This window comes from Amblyomma mixtum, chromosome 4 (genome assembly GCF_055824585.1).
Source record: "Amblyomma mixtum isolate Tamu chromosome 4, ASM5582458v1, whole genome shotgun sequence".
NCBI classification, from domain to species: Eukaryota; Metazoa; Arthropoda; class Arachnida; order Ixodida; family Ixodidae; genus Amblyomma; species Amblyomma mixtum.
The window spans coordinates 132782280-132806502 of record NC_143015.1 but is presented as its reverse complement, the minus strand read 5'-3'; the positions used below and the strand labels follow the sequence as shown (position 1 = coordinate 132806502).

Below are 24223 nucleotides of genomic sequence, written 5' to 3'. Positions count from 1 at the left end.
ATTTCGTGCTGCCCTGTTGCCTTTTGGGATCCTGGTTTTTCCTTGAAGTTCATTCCATCTTTGTCATGTTATTGCTTGTTTCGCTTCTGATAACAATCAAATGTGATACCGAGAGTACAAGAAGATGAAGAAATGAATGACAGCTTTGTAAATCATTCCCTGTTTAGCTGGTTCTTTTTTTTCGCAACCCTTAGTGTAGATGAGGTAGCATGTCATAGTTGAGCTTCGAGCTCAGTTCCTGCTACAGAGGCGAGTGCAATTGTACATTGTAGGTAAATTTTGTTTCTAAAGGGCTCAAGTGTAGTCAGTTTTTGTACATAGAGTTTTATTAGTACTTGGCATATGTACAAAAAAGAAATTTAGGTAGATAGCTGCTGCAGAAAAATACTATCCGAGCAATTTTGATGGGAATGCAAGTGTTCATATGTTCTACTGAAATTTGCCGTGAAAAGATTTTTTTTTTTCTCACTGTACATACAATCTCTGTAGTTCTGTAGTGGGCTTGTGTACCTCTTTGTGATCTAGTATTTGTCTCGTGTTGTTTGCATGGTGATTTGCGTAGCTATGTAAGAAGTTATGTTTTATTCTTTTACTATGAGACTGTGCAATCGTGTCATTGACGCGAACTTTTCCACAAATCAGTCGTGCTGGACATGAGATGACGCGTAAAATGAACTCTAGTCATGGTGCATCGGCTTTTCGCACAAGTGTTCTTTCGCATGACTGTGCGGGGAAACGAAATGGCGTCTTAAGGAAATTGCTCCGAGGTGCCAAACTGGGTGTTACTGCGTGCACAATCTATAGCACCACTAGTCTGACTTTGTGATGGAGCTAAGATGTAGCACGTAAAATTGTTTGAATGCTTGAGGCGGACTTTTGCGACAGTCCACTGCTTCTGGTGTAACAAGGCTCTTGGTGTATTCATCAGTACGATCACTGATGATGAAAACTGCATAAACTGTGCGTCAAGGCAAATGCAGTTTGAAGAATTGCATGAATCGTGATGAAGCGGTAACATGCTGGTCATTTAATGATCTGCGTTGTGCGTTGTTTGCAATGTCGTCATTTTTTCCACTTGCACTTGTGGCGTTAGTAATTTGACACAGGGGTAAATGCATCTCCTGTTTAAGCCTCTGGCTCATTTCAGAAAAAAATTTCAAAATTAGAGTTTGCATTCACTTGTGGGCATTGAAAGCTTCTGTTTATGTTGACCAAATGTTTAGGGGAATCCCCCAAGGTGGAGTAGATTTGTAATAAGGGAGTAATTACTCATTAACGTCCACCCGAGCGCAGCCAAACGGCTACACAGGAAAGCTATACAGCTCTCTCAGAAACTTCGTAGTTAAAAAAAAATTCGTCCTGGTCCGGGGTTCGAACCCGGGACCACCGCTTCAGCGGAGCAGTCGCTCTACCAACTGAGCTAACCGGGACGGCAAGCTTATGGTAGGGCGAGAGCGAATTGATCAATAACTCCAAGTGGGAACAGTGTTGACCAAATGTTTAGGGGAATCCCCCAAGGTGGAGTAGAGAGCTGTATATCTTTCCTTTGTAGCCGTTTGGCTGCGCTCGGGTGGACGTCAGTGAGTAGTAATTACTCCCTTATTAGCTTCTGTATATGTGTATACGTAAGCATTAACACTGCTGTAATACTTGGTCATGGCCTGAAAATGCAAGGTTCGAAAATGCAAAAAATCTTGGAAGGTGATTGGAAGTCAGTAGTCCTGACATTACACAGCTAAAAACGCAGGTTTTTTTTTAAAACGTTTGTAGAGCCATGTCTGCCATGTCATTTGGACCGTGGACTGTGGAAGTACAAGTTTACAAGCCTGGAAATGTTTTCTCATGTCGCATACATTGAGATGCAGACAATTTCTAGTCAGCTTAAGATTACTTCAAGCCATCTGTCTCATACAGAGGCTGTATGGCGACGGCACCAAAGAATTTCATACGAGGTCTTTTTGACATTAGTTGCTCAGAGAATCTTGATAGTGACAGCTTTCACTACATTTTATACTGTGCTGTTTGCACTCTTGAATATTGAAAGAAGCACGTTATGTAGCTAACTGCATTCACAATAAATTGCTGTTTTGGAGTGGAAAATCTCATTGTGCCTTTTTTTTACATTGCTTTTTTTTTTCAATTCAAACAATCGTATTTGGAGACTGCATAATTATGTTTAGCTAGTTCAGTTATTTTCTGATAGGTTTTTGTTATTACCCTATAACCTTAGTTGTTGATAAATTTTGTTTCTATCCACCTCAAATCCATTCTGTGTTTTATCAAGGAACTGAAACTTTCATTGGATATGATGAAATAGTTACCTTTTTTTGTGCACATAAAACACATATAAGTGCTACCAGTCTTGCACTGCTGGGATCCAGAGCTCTTATGTGTTTCACTGGTTCTAGTATTGGCAGGGAACTCTCGGTAATTCAAATAGTAAATAGAAAACTGGGTCTATTTGAACTGACTTTTTGACTTCATCAACGTGAAGTTTATTAAAAAAGGTCCTCCCTGATTCGAACAGTGCATAATTTGAAAAACTTCTCTTCTTTTCGAGTTCGAATTATTGAGAGTTGTCTAACATTCAAACTGGTTGTGAGCACCATTCATATCTTTGTTCATGAAGATGTTCATTTAAATTGACATCAGTTTGTGGGCTGTCAGGGAGAGAGTTATATAGTAGGAGAAAAATGCTTGTTTCTGACTAGTTTCACATGTTTACAATGTTAAAACAGTGTTTGCATTCTTTGTACACAGTGTAGACTGTTTATAGCATTGTCCAAATGAATGTGCCCCCTGCCCATTGCATTACTTTGAGCCTGAGCGTTTCCTTTCCTTCTGTTGCATTTTTATTTTCTGACGAAATAAAGGTTTTGCAATCCAATTCCTTTCCTTAAGAAACATTCCAAAATTTTTATCCATGGGGTTATATGAAAAAGTTCACTTACTTTGTAGCTGCCTAGTGCAGTGGTTTGTCTCGCCGATTGTGATGCTAGTGCCATCTAGTGTATATTAATACGAGAGCATCTAGGCGGTCGCCTCGCGAAAAGTTTCAGTGTTGTCTGTAACAAAATTCTCTGATTGGTCGATATCCTGGTGATGTCATCAGTGTCACATGACCTCAACTGACCAGTCAGAGCACCGCGAGATTTGAAATTCTCCATAAAATTTCCTGATTGGTCGAGAGAGGCCACGTGATGCGACATCATCACAACCTGCTCTCTGGATTGTGAACAAAGTGCCCACTGTTGCCAAAATCGATGCAGTTGTCACCAGCTCACCGTGGCATTGTGCATGAGCCTTACGGGAACTCTAAAAGCAACTTGAGTCTTGAAGCCTCACTGGTGGCTGCATTGGAAACACCCACCTCCCAGGGCAGTGGTGCATTGCTTATTAACTGCTGCGCCACTGTAGGACTAAGGGGTACGAGAACCCCCGTAGTCTATGAATGGGATTGAGAGGGTCGTGATGTTATCAACACTGCATGAGCACCAGTGGAGCAATCATAGGGCACCTCCAGAGTTGAAAATGTGAGGACCCCCGAAATTTGGATGTTGGCTCACCCCAAAAAACTTCCTAAGGACCCCCCAAAGTTTTGGAAGCTGAGCCACTCCAGATTATGGATTAAGGTGGATTAGTGGGTCCTAACTGCTGCTGCATTTTCTTCTTTAAGAGTTTGGTTAAGAAGGCCCCAACTTTTTTTGTTAACCTGCATATCGCACACCAGCTCCGTGACCTAGATAGGAACAATGTTCTCTCTGCTTAAGATTTGATGCATTACTTGTCTACAAGCTTGTTCTTATGGGTACTGTTAACTGCTATTACTGTAGACCACATATTAATGAAAGCTGCCTGCTCATTGAAAACAGGTGAACACTTTAGTTAACATCAAATTTACCATTTGTACTTGCCAGTGGCACCTGTTATTCTGAAACATGTCGTGCCTGTCGGAGTTCTTTAGATCCTGAAATATGCCCTGTCTGTCGGAGTTCTTGAGATCGTGCAGATCCAACTCTGCAGTCTTGAAATCATACATCTTCACTAACCGGTTTACAGGACCTAAGAGAGATACTCACCACACATAAGCTCTGGCACCAACTTCAGGTGATATGCTTTAAGTTGTTCTGAGCAACACACTTGGCTAAGCACAGGGGACACCTCGGTTTGTATTGCTATGAATTCTGTAGCCGCTGGCTTGCAGTTCTTGAAATGTAAAACCTGTGAGAGGTCTGCTGGTACTATACGATCAAATAACTCTCCGTTGAGCGTATACAGAAACGGGGTTGGTAAGCAAGTGAAAGACCTTGTGATTTAGGCACATACAGTGTAATTGCTTTCAACTGTATTCTTCGAGAAAGGCTGCAGTGTGTCTCCAGTAGCGAGAATAAAGAAAAAAGGTGTGAGAACTTACTTGAACACGTTCAGTTTGTACGCTAAAGTCGCATACACTATGTTTTTGTGTATGCTAGTTTTGTTGTCCTTTTTCTATCTTTCGTGCTGAATATTTCTTACGAAGTATTTCTCGTGAATCTATGATTGCACCTGTGGGCACCTGTGTGTGACCTTGTGTTTCTGTCTCGTTTGATGAGAAACTTTTTCTAGTTCTTTTGCGCTTGCGCAGCCTGTTTGCTCACTGCACGTGTTTTATGCGGTTTGTATGCAGTAACTGTACATAACGGTGTATTATTTCAATCGCAGTCGTGATCATGTGCCTCCTTTATGCGTGGATATATATGTACAGCTATGCATATACAATAAAAGTTAAGGAAAAGGATCCGAGTATTGTGCTCTATCTGCTGTGCTTTGCACATTAGAGGGACAATGAAGATGATTTTAAACATTGCACATTTGATTTCAATACTCCAAATTCACTACCTTTGGGTTATTGTCTGCTCATTTTGTTCAACCTTTGACACAGTTTACCTTTCTCTGCGAAAAGTGTTATTGAATAAGCCGCTTGTATTTCCCACGATATCGAAGTAGTCGATGACGTCATATGTGACACCACAGTGTCGTGGCGCCGAAGTCCAACTGCTAGTGAAAAGTGGTATACTTCGACTGGTTTTTATGTGAAGCATATTACTAGAGCTACACTACAGCCCGTCGAGCACGGCGGTGGAGCTACCATTGACTTTTAGCGTGACCACGTGACACCACGTAACAACATGACGTCACAGCAGAGGAGAGATGGGCTGCCGGCTCGCGCGGTCGGCCGCGGCGGTGGAGGCTCCACATCAGAGGCGCGGCGGCTGACCACGTGACATGACGTCACAGCAGAGGAGAGATGGGCTGCCGGCTCGCGCGGTCGGCCGCGGCGGTGGAGGCTCCACATCAGAGGCGCTGCAGCTGACCACGTGACAACATGACGTCACAGCAGAGGAGAGATGGGCTGCCGGCTCGCGCGGTCGGCCGCGGCGGTGGAGGCTCCACATCAGAGGCGCGGCGGCTGACCACGTGACAACATGACGTCACTGCAGAGGAGAGATGGGCTGCCGGCTCGCGCGGTCGGCCGCGGCGGTGGAGGCTCCACATCAGAGGCGCTGCAGCTGACCACGTGACGCTACAGCAGCGGTATAAAGCTGAGCTTGCCTGAGCTTGCCTCGCTCTCCTGGCACTTAGTATCTGTACTCGCTTCGGCGAGCGCGGCTTCGGCCGCTTATCTGTTTTTTGAGCAGCGCCCGCTCCGGCGGACGCAGTTGTTGCTGCGACGCGCGTCTTTCCTTTCCTCTCTCTCCTTCGTCTGATCTTTTAACTCTCCTCTATCTGCACGTGGCAGCGGTGGTGGCTTGGCTCGAGCCAGTAGCAGGCCCGTGCAATTTCCTTTTCATCCTCTCAGTCACAACAACAACAACAACAACTCCGGGCACTTACGAGGCGGCCAGGTGTTGGGATGCCGCCTAGAAGCAGGGCTGATTTGAACGAGAAGCGAAAGCTTCAGCGTGCCACAGAGACCGATGAAGAGCGGGATGAACGTCTACCAAGGAAAGCCATGTATTACCAAGCCTAGCCATCAATATGCTTCGCATCTGACTAGGCTTAACCTTAGCTAAGCCTCAGCCATTTTTTTTATATGTGGGGTTTACTGAAGTGAAACATTGGCTAGAGGGACTGTAGTGCAGGGCTCCGGGTTAATTTAGGCCACCTGGGGTCCTTTAGGTGCGCTGACACATTGTGCAGCACACGGCCGTTTTTGCATTTTGCCTCCATGGAAGTGGTGAAAAAAATTACGAGGAACTTTAGCGGCTAAAGTGGTGAAAGGCGAAAGCCTGAGTGCTGCATTCTGCTGCGCGTTTGTTCACTTCACGTTCTGTTGGTGCATAATTAACTGCCAATTAATGACGCTTAATATTTGCCTTTAGGAGTCGAACGCGACAGCGTGTTGTAGCGCTGCCAGGGAGTCCACAAAACGCCACCACCCGTTCAGCGCGATGCGTTGCCCTTTGAACGCAACGCTTTTTGAGGAAAGGAAATGGAGCTGTAATTCTCTGTCATCTCGGTGGACACCTGAACCGCACCGTACAGGAAGGGAGGAAGTGGAGTGAAAGAAGAAAGAGGGGCCGTAATGAAGAAAATGAAAATTGTATTTGGGGAAAGGAAATTACGCAGTAACTGTCTCGCATATCTCGGTGGACACCAGTCAAAAATTGTATTTGAGGAAAGGAAATTGCGCAGTAACTGTCTCGCATATTTCGGTGGACACCCGTCAAAATTCGCGCGCAGTGACGTCACGACCAAATCAACCAATCTGAAACGCGGACAAATTTGCTAACACGTCTTGGTCACGACAGTATGAGCTATTTTAAAGGCTTTCGCCTTAATAGTCCCTACAAAATACCACAGCGCGCCCCCAAAAGTGATGAAAGTTCAAACCGAAGCCCTTTCGCGCTCCCTTTCGAAAAGCCAACCTAAGCTTATTCTCTACACTGGCATCCGGCCCATCGCCCGAGCGTTCGCCGTGACATCTCAGCGAATGGCATCCCAGTCGGCCGTCATTCTGACTGACAGGTGAACGTAACACTGAATTGACGTAGCACTGAATGACGCACTTCCTATGTGACGTCGCGTCGTCTGCTCGTTGCGCGCGCGGTTTTCCGTACGTGGATCGCGCCGTTCGTTTTCGCACACACATAAATGAACGAAAAAAAAAAAAGATTTTTAGTTCTTTGTCCAAGCATATGCATGCTTCAGCATGTTGTGTGTGCTGGGCCTAGCCTTCCCCTCATTCGCACACTCGGGTTTTCCGCACGCACACGCTGGCTTCTCGCTCTTCCCTCTTCCACGCTGCCGCTGTTCTGGTTTTTCTCTGCGCCGTTGACAGCCGCGCACTTAGAAGCACTGAAAAGACACAGATAGAAACACTCATGAATACGGACGCATGCACGGTCCTGCTTTCCAAGAAGTGCCGGAAGGTTCCAGGGTGCACGCTTCGGCCGTCCATTGGGCTTGGACATCAAGCTGCTCGCCTCTCGAGTTTCGAACAGAAACATGTATGAGGGACAGACGTTCGCCTTAAAAGTATGACGCAGCAGTGTGAAAATGTTTCTACGGTGGGAGTCCCATGGAACACCCTTTCGCAGATATCGACACGCTTGTCGCCATCGCATACTGTTTATTTACGCATCATCGTCCATGTTATTGGTGGCGCTCATTAGTGGCCCTAATTAAGTATTCCTGTAATGTGATATAGTCTACTGTGAGGTGCTCGTAGAAGACCACCTTTAATTCCACTGAACGAACGTTTCTCAGTGGTTTCTCATTTAAACCACTTGTTCGGCTGTTGGCTTCTTTCATTCTTACCTTTGTGTGCGGCTGCAATAAAATGCCATGGCTGATGCAGTCGAAAACTTTCTCTGCATCGCCGTAAAACCCGCGTAGACGTATGCTTCCCGACCCTAGAATCAACCGGCAGCCATCTGTTATCAGTGCCTAAATTCCATTGTCCCTAGAGTGTGGCAGAAAGAATGACTTGCAAAACAGTAAGCAGCCGTGACCGATCCCTTTTCTGTCGCTCTCGGGCTGAAGCATAGAGAAACATACTAACGTATACGAGTATGTTTCTCTATGGCTGAAGTGGCAAGATACAAAGGGGCGTCTGTCTGTCACATCTTATGAGCAACAATGGGATCATGAGCAACTACTGGAATGTCCCACGGCGCCTGTCACCATGGGAGGGACGATCCAGTTCAGTGAGTCAAGTTTTCGGTTACGATACGATACAGAATGACAGTAGGTACCGGTCATTATCTTACTAATGGAGGAAGGAAAGAACTTCCTCCGTGATCTAACTGCTGCAGCCCTCGTGTCACAGAAAAAGGCACGTGACGTGAACGCCTCCGAGTGACGTAAGCTCGTGGGTGCGGCTGTGTGCGCTCTTGATCCGCTTGGTTTCTGTTTGACACGAGGAGAACCGGAATCCTTTGCGACGAAGCGCCGATTTGAACTGCGGTTTTAAAAAATCTAGAAACTTCTATAGCGACTTGTAATGGCCATCTGGAGATTTCTAATTGCAACGAACTGCCTGATTGAACTCGAACAGAATCTTCAGTGTCGCCTTATACAGAAAACGTCTCGCCTTTTTCCTGACATGCGTCACTAACGAAACTAATGTCAAAGAAACCATAATTTTTCTTCAGGAAGCCTATTTTAAAATATTTAAAAAACCGCACGCCTCGGGCTTCTTAGTGAATAGTCAGACTGCCCAGTTGCCTTAGAAGCTTCTGTTTTCGCTTTAGCAGCCAGCTTTCGCCGCGAGCACGCATCTTTTTACACCAAGCCATGGTTACGTTTTTGTTAAAAACTACACACAAGAAATGGTTTGGTCAAGAGTCTGAGTGTTTAACGGGAAATAAATATTTTATGTTGCCTCTTAACGCTCATCTTGTTTATGAACATTTTACCAGGTGCCACACACCAACACTGAGCCAACACACACAGTTCTGTACTGTCGTAATTGTTCATTTTCGTCGTTGCATTTGTACGCTGCCAGCTGCAGAACTATTGCACTGACATCTTCAGATCTCTTTCCGCTCAAGACGTGTCGTTTCCAAGTCTGTGCCAGTCCGCATTTCACCTGGTTTCCTTTGACCTCGCGACACGCCGGAAGTCCTTGTCTCCTGGAACACGCACAGCGAAGGCGTGTATGACAAAGCTCGTCAAATCAAGGTTTGTTCAAGCAGGTGCAGTGAGGCCTTTGCAGTCTGTCTGGACAAGACACGTGACTGCCTTGTCAAGGTTAGTGCACTGCTGCACAGACTTGAGACTTCTGGATCATTCACTCAGAAGAACTGCGCTGCCCTGGAGTCGACTGACGATGACGTCTAGCTGAAGCCAGAGTCATGCGACAGTGGCACACGGCAGTCTAGCCGCAAACATCCTCAGACTTCGCTCGAACCCAGATATCCTCAGCATGCGGACGATTTCGCCTCTGGTCCTATCAGAGTCACGCACTTTGCCTTCGCAGATGTCATCGCTGGGTCGGGCAAATCGGACAGGGTGACGACAACGTTGTCTGTGGAGGTCACGACGGGCGATGAACCGTGTATTGTGAAGGACGGAGGTCGCTGCATGGCGACTGCCTCTTCGTAGCTGGGCGGTGCGTCGATGGTCCACACCGGTTCGACGCTGACTCCGGGCGCTTGCGAGACGCTCTGCACATGATCGCAGATGGCGACACAAGAGGACACCAGGAATAGCGTGCCACCAACGCTGACCAGGGCGAGGCCGGCCAGGAAGACAGTGTCCATCCGCGTCCGTGACGTCACGCTCAGCAGGAGCGGTACCATGCCGATCACGATGAGGAAGAGGCCGGCGTTGAAGGCCCTCCAGGCGTTGCGGGCCAGCGCCGAGGGTAACTGGAACTTTACCATGCCGTGGCCTCCTACCCTGCAGAGAAGACAGGATGGGTGAAACACGTGCTTAATGCATCACAGTCCCCAAGTTGCAATGAAGCTATACAGCCCTTTCAGGCGCTTTGTACACAATTGTGTCAGCGGCAAAGTTATAGCTTTTTCTGAGAAACTGGAGCACTTAACAGTGATTTCATCATTTCAGTCAAATTGAGCACCATTCTTGTTGCAAACAAGTTGTTTTTTTTTTGTAGCATGTAGCGAGTGTAGTAATTAGTAATATTTCACGTAAGAGTGAGCTAGGCAGCACTTTGTCCGCCGTTTTTGAGCAGACATATTTTGCCGCGAGTGAAAACATCGAGTGTTTTTGCTCAATTTCGAGTGTAATGTGAATCTTCGAACACAAAGTGATTCCACGATCCCTGGGGTGTTTACCTGACACACGAGAACATTTCAATGTTATTATTTCTAACAAATCTGACACGTTGTACAGAGTTCTCCACATCGTTGTAAAAACTTACCTGCTGGTCTTTCACGTTCGAAAACTAACAAATTCCCTTTCTTGAGGCCTGATTATACTATACTTAGGTGAAAAAATAATTGATTTCAGTCAAAACAAAAAATGGCGCCTGAAAAGGATAGTACCGGTATGCCCACACTAAAGTCACTGGAACTCTGCAGCCCACACCGATCTCAGGTACTGAAAAAAAGCGCTCCTAGACTTCCTGTCCTCAATCTCCGGCAAAGTCGCAAAATAGCTGTGTCGTACTCCTCTTTCCACCATAAGTGCACCCATTCAGTGGTTAATCTTGACTACGTGACCATAAATGGCGCATCCTCAAGAGTGCCCACACACCTGTCCGCATGGCCATCATGGCTCATGCATGCTCACGTGGATAACACCCCTTAGTTGAACGCGGGAGTTTTAAATGCCAAAATGCGTCGTTGGGCATAAACTTCGCCCAATGGCTGCAGGGAAGTGACTCATCAGATTGGGGCTTTCCCATTGGCTGGAGAGAAGTGACGTCAATTCCGGTCTGTTGAGGGCACTTCCAGTAAAGCTGTTAACGCTATCGCATGCTAGAAAGGTTGGCCGCCTTATGCCAACATTTTTCTGATTTTTACGTTCTGCAGCGCTAACTTAGCTAAGTCACGCTGCAGACCTACTTGTGTCTGCGAGACAGTTTTGCTCTTTGCAGACTGACTGCAACAAAACTTAATGCTTTGGCGAAAAAGGTCGCGCATTATACTTTTAACGATGGCACAGACGATGGCACAGATGCAGACGATGGCACAGGGCAATGTTACCAGCTCCATGTTGTTACGTCCGTCTGTTGACACTAGGCAGATTTACATCGAGCTAAGCGTCACTGACGATCGTCGAAACTGCTGTGTTGTATCGTCTAAGTTTCGGTTTCGCTTTCACTTTGTCCGTACCGTGGCGCCAGTGTCTTGTGTATAAAATACTTTTGTAGATGTTATTAAAAGACAGTTCGTCTGAGACCACAGCAGCCTCCGGACTCTCTGCGGCGCTCTCCCAGGCCCGTCAGACAAAGAAGCCCGAACAGTATACATGCTGCTCATCTTATGTTTTGGGATTACGGTCACAGTGGGAAGGCAGTTCAAAAAGCAACGGTGGTTTGTCATGAATATTTAGGGAAAAAATTATATGCATGTATAACTGCTGTGAGCTGCAACACGAATAGCTTTATAATGAAGGGTATCTTTCCGGACATTACGGCGGCGACTGTAGCAGGAATTACTGAGCGATTACCACTTAGCCATCTCTATTTACCCCGGCTTGCGTGTAAAGATGCAAGCCCCTTGACTCAGTGTCTTCCAAGCAACTCTGTGCCTGACAACGGTGTATATTTGCCGACCATCTCCGTACACCTAATTTGCATAGTATGGCCAGGAGTCTCAGTTTTTTCACTTCGTGCTTTCACATAACGTGTTATAGCTGTCATCCGCTGCCAGTGGCGTCATCGCTCAGGTATCGTTTTATTTCATCCACACATGTACAGTATTGTGCATCTTTATCGTGAAGACTTATAAAAATTTTTTCGCCTCAACCGCTGGCTCCTTTACGCTGAAACTGCGCACATAACTTGAACAACTGCGGTAACTTTTGTTTCGTAGTAAGAGAGAGATACAGAGAGGGGCAAAGGCAGGGATGTTAACCAGAAAGGTTTCTGGTTGGCTAACCTGCACTGGGGAAGGGAATGAGGGGATTAAAAAGGGAAGAGAGAAGGAACGAGATTGGTTTAGTTCGGCTTATTGGGGTTTAACGTCCCAAAGCGTCTCAGGCTATGAGGGACGCCGTAGTGAAGGGCTCCGGAAATTTCGACCGCCTGGGATTCTTTAACGTGCAGTGACATCGCACAGTACACGGGACTCTGGAATTTCGCCTCCATCAAAATTCAGCCGCCGCGGCCGGGATCGAACCCGCGTCTTTCGGGTCAGCAGCCGAGCGCCGTAACCACTGAGCCACCGCGGCGGGTTAAGGAACAAGAGACACAGTCACAATCTGTCAATCAAGGCAGCCTCTCGTAAAAAACAAAACATTGCCTTGTAAGCCTTGATGGTAGTCGACTGTTGTGGCCACGGACCGAGGATCTTCGCCTTTGTGAAAGGGCGAGGACCAAGGCGGGAGTCTGTCAGCAGTACTTACCAGGTTCATCCGCGCATGATGCAAACACGTAATCGTTTGCATCAAAATCGAAAAACCGAAAGCCGCCAGCTGTGGGTTTTCGCTGAAGGCCGTTAGTTGCGCCATCTGTCGTTTGCATAGGAAAAGCTCCTCGACACGAAGGGCGCCGAGGTCAGCATTACAAGCTGCGCAGGTCCTTTGATGGCGCTACTGCCGCCTATCGCGGCAACCAGGCACTAGAAGCTTTCAATTTGTCAATCTCGTCGCAGACGATTACAGAGTTGCATCATTCTCGGGTGAATGAAGTAAGTATCGTTGTAAAACTTGCTACGAGACAAAAATTACCACAATACGCAAGCTCTGTGCTCAGTTTTACCGCAAACGAGCCAGCGGTTGAGGCGAGAAAATTTTTTCAAGTCTTCACGATAAAGACGCACAATACTGTACACCTGAGCGCGAGCGCGCTATCGGCTTTGCTCGCCCGACATTGTTCTCGGAAGCGCCCTTCAAATCTGCCTTGTTTCTTTAGTTATCTTTGACGTCACGACGACCCGGCCTACAGGCTGCTTAGTGATTTCGCGGACATTCCGATCGAGTACTGTTGACCGCGCTCTTCTGTATCAGTCGAACCCGCATATATCGAACTCCAAGGGTATCTCGAAATAGTGCGATACTAAATGGCAGTGGATAACCTTATCTTTAACCTAAAAGCGAGAATGCATTGCACCCACGCTAGTGACGCCCTTCTTGCAACGATTGGCACGATTAACAGCTTGTATGCTGTTTATGTTTCCTAACAACGAAGTTTTCACCGGGTGGCTCAGGGGATCTGGCTTTCAGTTGCCGAGCACTACATAGTTCTTGACTTCGGAGGGGAAATGCAAAAAAGCCTGTAACAAAGATATGAGTGCACACTAAAGAACTACAGGAGGTGAAATCAACAAGGAGCCCTCTAATGTGGCGTTGCTTTAGCACGTTGTCTATCAAGCAAGATGAATCAGATTTCTCCTAAGTATTCCGTCGTCTACACACAGATAGCACTTGACGTTAGTTGAGGTTAAGGTTGTTGCAAAAGGCTAGCCTTGCCTTTCATTGCTGGTAGTGGCTTCACACTAACGACACGACACTTCCCGAATCTATCGTCCAAATTTCTGATAATTCTACGTTTAAATCTGCTTTAACCAGCCTGCTGTCATGAACTCGGGAATCCGAGTTAATTTCAAGATGCAGTCAATCTTTTTTAAAACGGTTGTTCCACTTGTTCTATATGGGCGCATGTTACTGCTTTTTGAATGTGATATCTCCTGCCGTTTTGTTTTTCTTGTATGCTGATGTTTTTTTGTTGTTGTTTTTATTCTGCGATATGCGCGGTTAATTTGTTAAATGTTTTGACGTAACCTGTTTGTTCCTTTTTTCCGTGAGCTTCATTTCTAATTTTTATGTGTATATTTACAGCAGTATTTTTGTTTCACTTTCGTGTGTAACCCACTCCCCTCTGTAATGCCCTCTGGCCCTGAGGGTAATGAAATAAATAAATAAATAAATAAATAAATAAATAAATAAATAAATAAATAAATAAATAAATAAATAAATAAATAAATAAATAAATAAATAGTTAGTGAAGGTTGACCATTTGTGCCACAGTTCTGTCACCTGGCACTCCTTTTGTAATCACCCGCATAAACGCAGGTGCCGCGATGGCGCACGCCATAGTCCTTCCTACGAAACTTGGTGGCCAGTATGACGTCAGCGCAAGCCATATATGAGCAAGGGGTTCGCGCAGGTATTATCTCGGAGTCAGCAAGGCGTGCTGGTATCTTTCTTGTTATCTTGTTTTGTGGGCCATTCTCGAAATTAAGATTAATAGCGACAATAAACATATGCGCCCAGGGACACCTGAGGTTTCTCAGGACAGAGATAAGCGACGACTACTGTCTGATGTGAATTGCAGGAGCTCGCTGAGGAAATGTTCCATTTAGGAACAGCCTAAGCGACTGCTGTGTAATAAAACTTAGCAGGACGACTAGTCTCGGGGAGTGGAGAATTACTGGAGAAAAGTGAGGAAAGTGTTTTCACCTGGAGATCGCAATCTCACACGTTCAGTTGTGCCCACAATGAAGTCACTGTGCACTGCCTATAGGAAGCTATTTGAAACTGAAGATTGGTTTTTGGGGGAAAGGAAATGACGCAGTATCTGTTTCACATATCTCGGTGGACACCAGAACCACGCCGTAAGGGAAGGGATAAAGGAGGAAGTGAAAGGTTTGGTTTATGGTTTATGGGGTTTAACATCCCAAAGCGACTAAGGCGACGCCGTAGTGGAGAACTCCGGAAATTTCGACCACCTGGGGTTCTTTAACGTGCACTGACATCGCACAGTACACGGGCCTTTAGAATTTCGCCTCCATCGAAATCCGGCCGCCGCGGCCGGGATCGAACCCGCGTCTTTCGGGTCAGCAGCCGAGCACCGTAACCGCTGAGCCACCGCGGCGGGAAAGTTTACAGGAAATGCAGATAGTTAAAAGTATAATGATAACGAACAAAAAGCTGGCAGGTAATACGTGAGAATAGGTAGTTCTTGCCACCGCCGTAGAGGTGCCGTAGTGGAGGTCTGATCTCCGGAATAATTTCGACCACCTGGGGAAAAGAAACCACTCCCAACGCTAGGGTACCAAAGGAGAAACTGCTTCAACGCAGCCAGTGCTATGAAGAGAAAATATATCTGTACTCGCGGTCAACTTTCTGTGCCTCTGCAGCCAAGGGCCTCTGTCAGCGTGCTATGTCAATGCGCCAAACAATCCGGCCAATGAACGAGTAGAATCGTAATATTTTGGCCAGTTACTGTATAAAAACATTCTTCACCCTCAACCGCCTTGCCTTGGCCGCCCCTTTATCTCCAGCCTCGCAGTACTCTAATCCTATATTATACTCACGCGAAATGACACCCGAGCTTCGGTCCTCCAGCCTCCAGGAGACAACGGCCCACCTCCTCCTCTTTCCTCTCTAGTCTTGGCCGCAGGGCCACAGAAAGTTGACCGCGAGTTTAGCTATTTACTTGTGTACTCTCTACTACTTTTAAACCAATCTGGAGCTTAATTTAGGTTCAGGAAAACGAAAACAAAGTTGCGTTGTCTCCACCAATGCTCGCAACCTTCCAAGGGAGCAGCTTTTGAGTTGCACGGTGCAAATGCCGACGCGAGCAATCTCTTTTGCGGCCTCCCAAAGATTGCCGCATTCTCTTGCAAGACACGCTGAAGCTTCCAGTCCAAGCCTGAAGCGCTAGTTCAAGTATAAGTGAGCCCGCATGTACCGGAAGGAACAGCAGTGCTATCTGAGCCGTACAGTTTTTGAGAAGCCCGTCGTTCTCTTGGCAGGAGTGTGTGTATATGTGTGTAAGTACCTGTGCTCCGAACAGGGAGCTTGACGTGGCGTTCCTCGTGAAGTGGGGCGATCCTATCTTCGATAAACAAGAACCCGTTCACTTTCTCCGGATGCGGGACACTCGTTATCATGGCCTCATTGGCTCTTGGCACGAAGTATGGCGTTGTTTCTTCCCGGAATGCACTTGCTCGTACAGTCGGGTTCGCTAAGAAAACATGCGGCGTTATCTAAAATAAGCTGTACGACTTTTCGGTACGTGAATGCACAACAGCCCTTAGAAATGAACTCGCACCGTATGTGTAGCGTTCGTGCCAACTTCGTCGTTACCCGACTACACCCCAACTCCTCAACCCTAAATTTTGCCCCGCCGCGGTGGCTCAGCGGTTACGGCGCTCGGATGCTGACCCGAAAGACGCGGGTTCAATCCCTGCCGCGGCGGCCGAATTTCGATGAAGGCGAAATTCTAGAGGCCCGTGTACTGTGCGATGTCAGTGCACGTTAAAGAACCCCAGGTGGTCGAAATTTCCGCAGCCCTTCACTACGGCGTCCCTCATAGCCTGAGTTGCTTTGGAACGTTAAACCCCAATAAACCAACCAATAAACCAATCAACCCTAAATTTAAGGCCATCAAGCAAACCATTTATAATAAATCTTTATCAGAATCATCATTACGAGCGGGAAGGCATGTCTGCTGTTTTTGGCTATAGTCTGGGGTTAATAGGAAGATAACAGAGATCTACCGTCGGGAACCAAACTCATGAACTTTGCATGTCGTGTGCTGTGTTCTGCCATCTCAGCTATGGTGACGGCTCTCTTCCCTCCTTCATGCCGTGGCTGTTTATTGTGTGTACTAATTTGTAGTGTCCTTCTTTATTCCCAGTCGAAAAACACAACATAAAAAATTTCTGTCGTCAGATTGTCTGTAATGTTTTTGCCCATGAACTTACGTAACAACAGAAATTTTTGGTTAGGTTATTGGGGTTGAACGTCCCAAAGCAACTAAGGCTATGAGAGACGCCGTAGTGGAGGGCTCCTGAAATTTCGACCACCTGGGGTTCTTTAACGTGCACTGACATCGCACAGCACACGGGCCTCTAGAATTTCGCCTCCATCGAAATCCGGCCGCCGCGGCCGGGATCGAACCCGCGTCTTTCGGGTCAGCAGCCTAGCGTCGTAACCGCTGAGCCACCGCGGCGGGAGAAATTTTTGTACTCACAACAAAATTTAGTGTTGTTACTACAGAACTACAGTCTACAGACAAGTACTTCAAAAAAAGATTCAGGGCAACAGAAAAATCTGTCGTTACGACAAAACGACGAATAATTGTGTCGTATTTTTGGCACGATTGTGTCGTTTGTTTCTTGGACCTCGATTTCTTCTCGGCTTCTGCATAATTTCTCTTCCCTCACCCTTCCGGAGCAGGACGAGGATGTGCCTGCTCTGGGGCCCTTGCCGGGCTGTTCCTTTAACCTTTTTCTATTTCATTGCAAGTGTCTTCGGGCTATTAAGCCAAAAAATGATTCTGTAAAGCATGACATCAAAGTTGTTAACTAGCACCACTCCTGGTTAGGGCTTCCAGTTCCACAGCATGAAAAAAGGACAAGGACGACACAGGAACACCACAAGGCGCTGTGGTGTTCCTTTGTCGTCCTTGTCGTTTTTTTCGCGCTGTAATTGGAAGCATGAGATACCTACTATAGTAGGATACAACTAAAAAAAAACAGCAGTTGCTAACACTGGGCTGCGATCCGTGGCGTCCTGTATTACTCCGCTGGCCAATCGCAACTGTAAACGAAATCAGCTTTTTAATGCTTGACTATATCAAACAATCCAAGTGTCAAAATCCTAGAGCTTATAATTTTTTTCCGGTGATAAGCTTCTTGTTTGCGTAACAAGAAACGTCTAAGCAGCGGACTACTTTTTCGTCGTGGAGGAATTCTGTGCGCGGAGGCTGAATGTGGGCGGAGCTCCACTGCAGACTTAAGTTGTATCCGACTATAGCCCAACAATTCGTTTTGCGCTGGTTAGGGCGACAGACATTCAGGTCATCCTGAGAAACAGCAAGTTCCACGTAGTACGTGGTCCAGATCGAGAGCAGGCACCTGCCTTGTATAAACTGAGCTACACTTTAAGACCACTGTTGCCAGAGGCGATGTCGTGTCTACGCTGAGTTCTGCTGGGAAAATGAATGGATGATGCGGGCTGACCGAGGCACGTTCATGTGTAACAGAAAGTGACAGTTAGCGAAAAGTTCTGGCTGAAGTTGATGAATTGCGCAATAGTGATAAGAAATCTGAGAACACAATGTTCTGAATAACCTCGCAAGTCCTTCTCCTGTTCCCTCTTTCATGTGGTGATGATGAATTTTTGTGGCAAAAGGCCAGCTTGGGCCGAAGCGCGCCATGGAACAAGGTATTTTTCATATACACAAGAGGGTGTCAGAGACTCATTTCCCAAGCACTGCGCCCCACTTAAGCCGAGCACTAGGCCAGGGGAAAGCTTGTACCCATTGTATCACAAGTGGGTACCCGGTGGCACTGGGTATCGAACCCCGTACCTCCCGCATGAGAGGCGGATGTTCAAACCACTGAGCCATCGCATCGGTGTTATTCCCTCTTTTTGGAGACATCGCTTGTTCTAGGGGGTCCAGTAAGCTGTACCTTTTACCAATTAAGGTTGGAATTGAACAATTTTACACGAAAGACGCGGGTTCGATCCCGGCCGCGGCGGCTGAATTTCGATGAAGACGAAATTCTAGAGGCCCGTGTGCTGTGCGATGTCAGTGCACGATGAAGAACCCCTGGTGGTCGAAATTTCTGGAGCCCTTCACTACGGCGTCTCTCATAGCCTGAGTCGCTATGGGATGTAAACCCCAATAAACCAAACCAAACATGAACCATTTTACATTCAAATGAGAGTTCGTAACGTCTTGTTTTGAAGAGCGCATAAGTTTTGAATCCAGTCTCCTCCGCTGGTGCATTTATAGACAGCGAATTTCGTTGCGAAAGAATTAAAGCAGCTTTTCTGTCTCACCGGCCTTACAAACAGGACCTCGCGCCGCGGTAAGCCTGACTGTTTTCAAGAAGGAACCTCTGAAAAGAACCCGCTTTTCGCTCGACGGACCGCGCCGTTGGTATATCTCAATCCTTTACGACTTGCAGTGTGGAGACTATCAAAAAATGATGTGAATTCAAATCAAATCAAATCAAATTCAGATAGATCAAATCAAATAGCGTCTTCAAGTTTCGTGTTGAGCAGCGAATGTAGAGACGAAAAAAAGAGAACTTGTTTTAAGGCACTTGACTAGCGCCCATTCCTCATTCAGCACAAGAACAGGGGTGGTGTACTCATCGAGAAATAGTATATACACCCACATAATATATATATTACACATTCATACATTTCCACGCTTCCACGCATGCCTACAATATTGGCCGTAGAAAAATACTGGACACCGATCGGTTATTTAAACGGTGGTTTCCAGTCATTCACGAAAGTACACACACGAAGGCAGGTTTCGAAATAGAAAACAAGAAATAAAGAGTATTGCAATAGTTGCGCAAGCTAGATTGCTGGTAGTAATAAAGGTTATGAAACTGACTTGCAGAGAGGTTTATTACGTTAATACCTTTTACATGAAACTGCTTTATTATCCTTGAAGCCATATAAAGAAACACTGAGTCACGGCAATCAGTTCGACGAAGACTATAACCTTTAAATTAGCGGGATGTTGCGTAGCATTTGTACATATGTTGATGCTTACGTTAGCTGAAGTCATGAAAATTTTGTTCTATTTAATTTCTCAATGCTTTGCGCAGCTCTATTTATAAACTTTCCAGGCACTAATTACACCGAACTTTTGCAGGGGAATGCAGACTCTGCTTTTAATGTAATATGCTTTAGTTATTTCCTTTAAAGGGAAAGCTCCGGACCATGAAGCATGAATTACTGTACACCCCTTATGATTGCACATGTTTTGGAGGACGACCAATGAGCGCATACATCAGCTTGAGTACAAGAAGGACAAAGAGGGAAACTTGGCATGACCCAAGGGCACACATATCTACTCTTTACCATTCTGCGGTAAACGAAACGACTGCCTGTGTTCGTCGCCAGCCATTTGGAGGGTAACCAAGAATCATTGGTATCGGATTCAAAACAGACGGAACAATGCGACTACCTTGGCAATGCTCAAGGACAAAAACATATTTTCTCGTTGCAGTTCCAAACTAAACAGACGGGATGTCTGGTTATCTTGGTTGCGTGATACGGCCCCCATTGACTTATTGAACCCTCTCGAACCATGAGCTGGCCTGGGTATCATGAATCGACTGATCCCCTACGGCTTTTGAGTACCTATTTTGCATAGCTAATGATGATGCTAGAGTGTGTGGCACGGAGTATTCAACAAATTTGCCACTGTACATGAAAGTCAGGTTCTTGTCGTCGTGCAGTGTTACAAGATTTGCGCAACTTCAAAGAGCCCTGCCGCGGTGGCTCAGTGGTTACGGCGCTCGGCTGCTGGCCCGAAAGACGCGGGTGCGATCCCGGCCGCGGCGGCTGAATTTCGATGGAGGCGAAATTCTAGAGGCCCGTGTGCTGTGCGATGTCAGTGCACGTTCAAGAACCCCAGGTGGTCGAAATTTCCGGAGCCTTTCGGGGACGCTACATGGCGGTTCAAGCAAGCGGACGCGCGTCGCATCGGTTCCGCACATTTCGAGCAAATTCCACCGGACCAAATCATTCTCGCCACCGGATTTTATTCGGAACGGAAAGATATCAAGTGCTGGATCCCCAGGATAGAAATTTCAAGAGGTAGGACCAGTTTTCGGCTTTCTACCGGACTTGAAAGTTATAAAGCGGGCGCCGGCCCGCTAACCCTAACGGGCCACCCAGCTCGACATCGCGAGAGCATGGGCCGCTAACCTTGTCGACGACGCCGACGCCTAGCATCGACGCCGTTTCAAAGACGGACCATATGGCGGGGCCCAGCCAAGACAACGATGTGCCAGCACAATCGTCAAACGTCCTTCTCAACGAATTCCAAGTGATGGATGAAGACGACTTCGGTGACGCCGACTTGGGAAGTGAGGACGAGATCCCGTCCGACTCCTCGTCGAAGCCAGCCGGGTACAACAACGATGCCAGCTGGGAGCTTGTACAATCCAAGCGCCAGAGAAAACTTCAAAGGCGAAAGGAACGCAAAGGCACGGGAACCGGCCCGGACGCCAATCCTCAAGACGGAAAATTACCGGGTGATGCGACCGGCTGCAACAAGTATGGATCAAGGGAGCAGAGCAGGCCTAGGCGAAGAATGCCGCCACTCCCCAGAAGCGACTACAAGATCATTATTCGACCCAAGAAAGGACTCATGGTGAAGTCCCTCACCACCCACCAAGTAGCGCGCGCAATTGTCATGGCGTGCGGCCAGCAATGTAAGGACGAGGACCTACTTGTAAGGCTTCGCACCGGATCCAATATCATTATCGTTAGCACTCCGCACGAGCAAACGGCTCAGCTAGTGCGGCACATTACCCGTCTCAAATTCGACGGAAAGCCTTATGATGTAAACGCTTACGTGGCAGCACCGGAAGATGTCCTGCGCGGCGTGATCCACGGTGTAGAGCCAGGTACCCCTCCCGAAGAACTTAAAGCACACCTACGGGTCAGAACTCAAGGAGTGACCATACTTCAGGCAAGGATGCTCGAAAAATCCAAGACGGCAGTGCTCACGTTCGACGGCCCAGTCTTGCCGAAATTCGTCATTTATTACGGAGGTGAAGTACCATGCTACCAGTACCGCCCCACTAGGCAAGTGTGTTACGTCTGCTTCCAGCAAGGACACCGTTCCGACGTGTGCCCCACACCGAACGTTATTGTGTGCGGACTGTGTGGAGTTTCAAACCCGCCCGCCGACCACGAGTGCACGCCCAAGTGCATAATCTGTGGCGAGGCACACCGGACCGGATCCAAGGAGCGCCGAGAGAGATTGAAAAAAGCCAGGCCAAAACCCACAGGAGAAAGAGGACGGAGCGACCAACGCGGGCGACCACCCAAGCGATGGCTCAGCTCAGAGGGAGAGACATCGAGGAGCCGATCCAGGTCCAACTCCTTCCCGCCTCTACCACCAGCCGGCCCACAGGAGGGGGAGAAGCAAGAGAAAAAGAAAAAGAAGAAGGTTTCCCAGACAAGCGGCAGCAAGGTGAGCTGGGCTTCTACCACTGCTTCGCACTCGGTAGGAAAGGGTAGTAACATAGACAACACAAACAACAAAGACAGTCGCGTCACAGAACCGAAGGACGCGAACAGCGATGCGCTCAGACGCGAGCTAGAACTCGCTCAAATCAAACAAAACGAGCTCGAACGCAAAGTTGAGGAACTCACAAAAACACTAAAGGACCAACAGCGGGAACTCGACACGCCTAGAGCCCTTCCAAAACAACAACCACAGGCATCGAATGAAGGAGACCTTGAAACACGAATGCAACAGATGATGCAGGATATCATGCAGCAAATCCAATCGCAAAAGCAACAGATGCAAGTACAATTCCAAGGGCAGATCGCAGAGATCAGAAGCGCTTTTCGAAAACAAAAACATACCGAAAACATTAGGGAAAAAGCGTACAACCGTCCAGCGCTAACAGCTTTCGCAAGCGAACAAGGCAACAGCAGTGACGCGTAAACATGATCAATACGTATCGGCAAGAACAAGAACACTTAGATATTTGGCAATGGAACTGCAGAGGCTACCGCAAAAAGCAGGCCCTTTTAAAACAATATATAAACACACAACTGACACCTCCTGATGTAATTGCGCTCCAAGAGACTGGAATCAAGCCGACCTTACAAGGGTACGAGGTTTACGAGAGTCAAAACGAAGGTAAAGCGGCCGTCCTAGTCAGCAAAACCATTACCGCCATCAGGCACGATACCATCGCCGACACCGACATCGAGCACGCGCTTGTTGAAATTATTCCGAAAAAGCGACAGGGAAGCAGCACGTTCTTACTTAACGTGTACAGCCCGCCGAGACAAAGAAAAGCCAAACTCTTCGAACTGTTCTATGGAGCGCACAAGCTGGCCAAAAAAAATGCACTCATCATCGTAGGAGATTTCAACGCCATGGACAGGAGTTGGGGATACCAGAAACAAGACATCAAGGGAAGAACATTAGTGGAAGTAGCGGAGTACTTTGGCTGCAGTCTAATCACAGATCCTGCGACCCCCACGAGAATCGGAAATAGCGTGAGCACGGACACATGCCCGGACCTCACCTTCGTAAGGAAGAGCAGGGAGTCACAGTGGGAAAACATGATGGAAAATCTAGGCAGCGATCACTTTATCCTCCGGATACGAATAGCATCCGACACCATAAGACGCCAGATTGGACAGGCGAAAATCACTGACTGGAACGCGTTTCGCGGGGCTTGCAACAAATCTGAAGGCGGTATCCAATCACTGGAGGAATGGAGCGGCATGCTGAGAGAAACGCGACAACGATGCACAAAAAGTCTAAGGAGAACGACAGCAACGCCTGAAGTAGACGCCCACCTCCTCAGACTATGGGAAGCGAGACGCAGTCTCACCAAAAGATGGCGGAAGCAAAAACACAACAGGAAACTAAAACTAAAGATAGCAGAAATTACGGCAAAGGCGGAAGAATATGCGATGCAACTCGCGAAACAAAATTGGGAACAACTCAGCGACTCGCTTAGGGGAACTCTAGGCACGGCCAGAACCTGGAATCTCTTAAGAGCACTAATCGATCCGACCAAAATAAAATCAGAAAACAATAAAGCCATCCACAGGTTCATCCACTCCTTCGAGGGATCAGACATCACCCTACTGGAGAAGGCACGAGAAAAATGTTTCGGCGATCACAACCCCCCGCGATATCAAGGAACATATCGAGGAGCCGAAAACAAGAAACTCGACCGCCCCATAACTGTGGAAGAGGTTTACGCGGCAATAAGAAACACCACCAGAAACACGGCAGCCGGAGCGGACAGAATCGACAACGCCCTAATCCGCAACCTGAGCGACGACCTCATACAAGAGCTCGTCAGCTTTCTTAACAAACATTGGGAGGCGGAGACGGTTCCCGAAGATTGGAAACACGCCGAAGTAATAATGATACCTAAACCTGGTAAAAAGCTACAAATTGAAAACCTCAGGCCCATATCACTCACGTCGTGCCTTGGCAAACTTTACGAACGGGTGGTAACTTTAAGACTGCAAAATTACATGGAAGACAACGACTGTGTACCACATACCATGTTCGGCTTCAGAGCGAAGCTCTCGACGCAGGACGTTCTCCTCCAAATACAAGAAGATGTCCTGCGAA

General features: G+C 47.2%; 1 protein-coding gene and 1 non-coding gene across 3 annotated transcripts in view; both read right to left on the bottom strand.

The window, feature by feature from the left end:
* Positions 1-1356: 1356 nt before the first annotated feature.
* Positions 1357-1430, bottom strand: TRNAS-GCU (transfer RNA serine (anticodon GCU)). Its single transcript has one exon. It is a non-coding gene; the product is annotated as a tRNA-Ser (tRNA).
* Positions 1431-8837: 7407 nt separating this feature from the next.
* The window catches only part of LOC149348265 (uncharacterized), a 30563-nt gene continuing 15177 nt past the window's right edge, over positions 8838-24223 (bottom strand). The window contains exon 2 of one of the 2 annotated variants that reach the window (XM_089585784.1): positions 8838-9880. In XM_089585784.1, coding sequence (XP_089441910.1) covers positions 9405-9869 — 465 coding nt within the window. In that variant the 5' untranslated portion in view covers positions 9870-9880 and the 3' untranslated portion in view covers positions 8838-9404. Of the gene's footprint in view, positions 9886-24223 lie in introns of both variants that reach the window. The other variant, XM_089585783.1, reaches the window with a different exon arrangement.